At 38.6% G+C, this 6,000-nt stretch overlaps 1 protein-coding gene across 1 annotated transcript in view; it reads right to left on the reverse strand.

Annotated features, from left to right (window-relative positions):
* The window catches only part of LOC139737832 (uncharacterized), a 63,301-nt gene extending 57,688 nt beyond the window's left edge, over positions 1 to 5,613 (reverse strand). Inside the window, exons 1-3 of the mRNA XM_071648506.1 lie at positions 4,593 to 5,613; positions 2,646 to 2,758; positions 265 to 387 (exon numbers count right to left, since the gene is read on the reverse strand). Coding sequence (XP_071504607.1) covers positions 265 to 387; positions 2,646 to 2,758; positions 4,593 to 4,703 — 347 coding nt within the window. The 5' untranslated portion in view covers positions 4,704 to 5,613. The remainder of the gene's footprint in view (positions 1 to 264; positions 388 to 2,645; positions 2,759 to 4,592) is intronic.
* Positions 5,614 to 6,000: the final 387 nt, after the last annotated feature.

Consider the following 6,000-nt stretch of genomic DNA (forward strand, 5'->3'; position numbering starts at 1 on the left):
ATCAATCTTCCTTAAAAATACAAGTCCACTAAATTATATTTTTTTCTATTAAAAGTTTTTAGTTTTATCAGATTTGTGGGGTGCAATTACAATTTTTTTGTATTTGACATACTGCTGTGATGGGTTATTTCAAATTAGATCTCATGGTGAGTGAAATGTGCCAGAGGAATGGAAGAGCATGGAGTGGAAATTTTGAGGAGCATTGTGGGTTAAGGTGAGGGGAGGGGCGTGGGACACCGATGGGGTCGGCCACGCCTAACTTACAGGCAGGAGTCGAGCAGGTCTGTGGAGGGGACATCCACCACGAAACTGCTCCCCTCTTCCATGGCGGTATCGGTGGTCGTAGGGGCGGCGGAGCGACGCCAGGAGAAGGAGTCGTTGGTCTCACTGGTGTGGCGAGAGGGTGGGGCGGGGTGGGGTAGAGATGCAAGACAGGAGAAGGGAGGGGCGGGGCGGGGTGGGGTTGGGTTAAGGTAAGGGTACAGGTGGGGGTAGGGATAAAGGCAAGGGTGGGAGTAAGGTAGAGGTAAGGGTAGTATGAGGGTTAAGGTTGGAAGATCAGGGTATCAGTGGGGACCAGCTTTTGACTGAAAGCAACTTATCATATCCAGGAGGAAAGCATGCAAGGTTACAAAAAAAATGTACAATTTCTTTAAATTTCTCCCCAAACATTTAAATTTGATGAACATCATCCCCTGACGAATATTCTTAGGAGCCAAAAGTGTGCCCACTTTACTAGAACTTTTGCTTGCTAGTGGTAGTGGTTCATTTGCCCTTACATTCTAGTTTAAAGAACTTCAGTGAGTTAAGCTGCAATTGTACAAAATCCACTTTAATCCAATCTTCCAGAAAAACAGTGCTCACAGAATATTTCAGACAGGGAAATAGTATCAGTGAGCAACATTACACCTACTACTCCATTACTATAGAGTTTTTAATGACCGCCAGGCTGATGAATTCCATCCAAAATACATTGCAGAGTGGCACCATCATTTTTAGATACAAGGCTACTGAACACAGGCTTCAATGTAAATACTACTAGGTCAAACAAGTAGGGTAAAATAAAGGAAAAACTTTCCAAACAGTATGACTGACTTTAAGAGTGCTTGAATTTCCATGTGTCCATTCGTTCTTGTTATTCCTTTCTGCAACTAAAACTTTTCCTCTATCTCCCCCCCCCCCCCCCCTCATTTGTTCCAATCTTGGTTAAACGAGTTTGGGCATTAAGGGATAGTATTGGAAGCTTTATTAATGTCTACAATCATGCATCCTTCTTTTCCCCTCACCATCATCATTAAAGGCATGCAGGGATTTATTCCCAATATAAATGTCACATGATGAATACAGTGTTAAGAAAAACCACCACCAAGTTTGAGGCATTACGTCCCACAGCTTTGTTACATTGGTCACAGTTATGATTAATTGCCATATATGACACTTGAACACACAAACATATAATGCAAATCATATATCAATTTTGGTTTTCAATAGAATTCCTTTGAACATGCCCAGCATAAGCTACCCATGCATGACATACTGAACAAATGCAAAATCAAAGTAAAGACACTAGCACTAGTAGCAGATAGCATTTAAATATACAGGCTGTAGAAGCAGAGAATTACAATGATATACATATTAATATATACAGTAGGCCTACACCAAAGCATTCCAAACGAGTACAAGAGCTATCAAACATAAGAAAGTGGTAGTAAAAAGCACATGCGCCTCAAATTCATGTAACATTCATGTAGAAAACCATATCAAGATCAAATATTGATGATAGCAACAGACCACAACTATTAAAGACAAGCAAGCAAAATTCTTAAAAGTTGCAGCCTTTCCCTTCTTTTTCTCCACCCAGTCCCCCTGTCTTTACTCTGTTTCAATATGGCTTGTGGCTTGTGAAATATGTAATGATGACTATCTTTGCTTTAATACATTCTTCTTTTATTTTGATTCTTTAAAGAATCTATTTAAAATATACATTCAAATTTGGGAATTTAACTTGAGGACGCCTAAGAAAATTGTTTAGTTGGCTGGAAACAGATAATCACTCAATTACATTTTTTTTTTGTTTTTTTTTTTGTTGAGCAAGTGTCAATAGAATGCTTGGAGGAGTAAATGAAAACTACTCTGTAATTGGCTGGAAATGGATATTCACATCATGAATACAAATTTTTTTGTTTTTGCAAAAAGTACAATTGTAAGTTTCACTAAACATAAATTTCTAATCGATACATTGCCGGAAGGAGCCAATGAAAGCTCATCTGTGATTGGCTGGAAATAGATAATCACCTGGTTGCATGTTTGTTTATAAATGTAAGTTTCAGTAAACATGAATTTTTTAATCAATACATTGCCTGAAGAAGTAAAAATTAAAGCTCTTCTGTGATTGGCTACAAATGGATAATCACCTGAAGGAGCAAATGAAAACTACTTTTTGATTGGCTGGAAATGGATAATCACCTGGTTGCATGTTTATTTTATTTTTTATTTTTTGGTAAGTTTCAGTAAACATGAATTTCTAAATCAATACAATGCCTGAAGGAGTAAAAATGAAAGCTTCTCTGTGATTGGCTGGAAATCTAATCCCCTGAAGGGGCAAATGAAAGCTCTTCTGTGATTGGCTGGAAATGGATAATCACCTGATGCTGTTGAGACTGGCTGTCTCAGAGTCCACCCTGCTACGATTAATCTGATTGGCTGCGATAAGTCGGTCAGCCTCAAATTCCCGAGTAAGCTTCTCAAACTGGGCTTCCTAAAGAAACAAAGGGAGGGACAATGGAGCAGCGACCTTGGGGTAAAAAGCTTGCTGGAACAAGGACACAAAATGAATGCACTCTGAAAACAGAACATTTAACAAATCACTCAAGGTCACATCTGATGTACTGTATACAGTGGGGTAAGTGTGTGGCCTATGGGTGAACATGAACTGCCATTCCTTAATGTTCCTACCAGACTTTTGATTTTTTTTTTTTTTTAAGTATACATGTATGATAAATCTCAACAGGAGAAAACACATGAACTCTTTTCAGGTGTAAAACATATTGAGTTGTTTTTCAATTGTATTTGGAAATGATTAGGCCCTACATGGTAAAGGGGGCGATTTTACAGAAAGTTTTACAACTTTTAATAGTCTGAGGGCAATTTGAACAATTAAAAAATTGCCATTCAACTTTAAATGGGATCCAAATTTTGATTTGACAACTTTTAGTGATTTAATCTTAATAATCAAATTTACTTTTTTTCTAATTACCTTTTTGGTAAAAATCTGTTTTATTATCTTATCATTGTTATTCCTTACTTACTAGTGTTTGTGTAATGCCTACTTGTAGATAGTAAAGAAAAAAAAAACTTAGAGAAAAGAAAGCATAAAATTGTAGTCTACCTACTAAAACGTTGCTGATTATTACCAAAAAAATCTTATGTGAGTTATTCCTAAAGAGGCAACCATGACTGTTTTCCTACATGTTTATATGTCTAGATGCAAGTCTAGAAATAAGTGAGATTGTACTGTGTTGTGTTGCAAGGCATGTGAACAGCTCAATTCACGCTGATAAATTCATCATTACAATTTGATATAAATAAATATCATGTCAAATCAGTCAGAAAATCGGTAGCAACTTCAAATGGTTGGTTATGAAGCAGGCATGGGTCGATGCAAAATGATATACCTAGGATGGATGTGGTTGCAAGTCAAAAAAAAAAAAAAAGAGAAAAAAACAAGAAGGGAACCTGAGGACCATGGAACACTGCACCCTCAGCAAATATTGATACACTGAACTATTCAAACATGCCACACACAATCAAGGGAACAGCAAGTTTGAGGTATAGTATGCAATTTTGTCTCGCTACAACCGTATGTTCATGCCATTTTTACGAAACAATGCAAACGTTCCAAGCCCTGCTGATAAATTCACCTCAGAAACACACGATATAACAAAAAGAAATATATATATGCTCTCATAATGTACGTATAGGCACAGAAGCTGTAAATGTCATGCAAGTTTCACTTCTTAAAAGGAACTTTCATTTTTCAATTTTTGTTCCATTCTCATGGCGGAGAGTCAATTTACAAAAAGACTCTGTTGGGGAACTTGTATCTCAATTGAATGGCTCTGGTGAGTATCTATAGTCATTATCTGATTTCCATTCATCATTAACAGGCAATTTTGAAACACAACAACATGTACCATACAATGTATGATTCAGTATCATGTGTCATATAAATTGTCCCATTTCAAGCTATTTAAGATGCCACAGGTCAAGAGTTACAAGTATAATATGACATTATAGTCTTTCTCTTTTTATAGACACACAATTTATGAGTTTTGAGCGATTTCTCATGATAAATAGCTTGACATTTTTACATCCAAAAAATGGTTTTGATACTTTTTTTTTCTTTTCCCAAAGAAGGTACAATATCAACATGAATATCTTCTGAAGGCTTTCGTTGGGAGATTTCCCGTCGTCGATAGCGGGAGAGTTGGAGTCTCGAAAGATGTCAATATGAAACATGATTACAAATGAGATGTCCTTGGCCAGTTGAAAGCGGTCGGAGAGACTTGAGCCGCTTTTTGACCCTCTCTCACCTGTTCCTTGACCGATCTCAGAATGCTGGCTGGATAGTCTGAACTGTAGTCCTGGTGTCCTGGAGAAGCGTAACTCAGATTTTGGCCGCTCCCATCGTCCCAGCCAGGCATTATAGAAGATGTACGGAGTGCACACGAGTTGGCCCGTTACCAGGGAGCAGCGAACTGCAGGTGAGGAGAGAGCAGAGAGAGAATGGTATAAAATGAGTCTTCATTATGAAACCACTCACACTCTATTAAACTAAAAGAGCAATGCTGGGGCAAGAATAATGATCATGCACAGAACCTGAATTACCCACAAGACTGATACCCCTTTCTCACTAAACTTCTCCAGACGTCACCGGAGCCCACTCTAGATGGACGTCCCGGGTGTGATTCGATATAGCAGTAAACATGAGGGGCGGGCAGAGCACCGTTTCATACCAGAGGCTAGTCTGGAGTGCGCTCGGGTGAGCTTGGCACACGTTGTCTTTTAAAATTTAAATTGTTTCTTCCTGTCTTTAATACTGCAGTATATTACACCCTTAAAATCAAGTCAAAATATCAATTAGGGCTTTTAAGATTAAAGGGTCACACTTCTTCATTATTTATTACAGACTATTGATATCGTCATCACTGTGTTTAACGTCATTACCTGCATACACATTGCATGCTTGCGTACTGTACAGTGAACTGTGTGTACACGTTAAACATGTATGTATACGTAAATACAAAGCGCATGTTAATGAGTTCTAGGATTTCCGGTTCCGGTCAACATCCACTGTTCGTGCAGGTGAGACCTTTCCTACCAGAATGACATCCAGTGTTCATCCACTGTTTGCCCACTGTTCGTCCACTGTTCACCTGGGTGGCTTTTTCGGTGTAGGACCTACATAGTTGTACCTTTCATACTAACAGTGGTCTAGGGTGAAAATGGGGACAACCTCCAGACGTCATCCACTGTTTGGCATCTGGTATCAAAGGGGTATGAACTACAAATGTACCTGGAACTTCGGAAGCAAACTATCTTCCCGTGTTTGTGTATAGGGGGAGGGGTGTGTGGGTGTATGGATAATGTGAGTGCAATTCTCTGTCTAGTACATGTACGTATCATCCCATGAATCACCCTTTTCGGCAAATTAATTGCCATAATTATGTCAACGATGTGTGCACAGATCCATGCCAAATATAGTGTGAAATTCACTGCTCTCTTTGATGAGCGAAAAATAGCCTTGTGAGAAACCAAACTACACCATTCTCAACAACACCCAGAGTTGCCAACGGTTATTATGCAAATCACATACTGCATGTATTTACTAAAAAGAGGTATAACTTGTCTAGTCTACTCGGATTGGTTAACATGATACATGCATAACAGAACACGCCCTCTCAAATGCACCTTTGGTTGACACTTGATTCAGAGAAAATG

This window comes from Diadema antillarum, unplaced genomic scaffold, assembly GCF_040938485.1.
Source record: "Diadema antillarum isolate AM-2024a unplaced genomic scaffold, OU_Dant_1.0 seq00000708_RagTag, whole genome shotgun sequence".
Lineage (NCBI taxonomy): Eukaryota > Metazoa > Echinodermata > Echinoidea > Diadematoida > Diadematidae > Diadema > Diadema antillarum.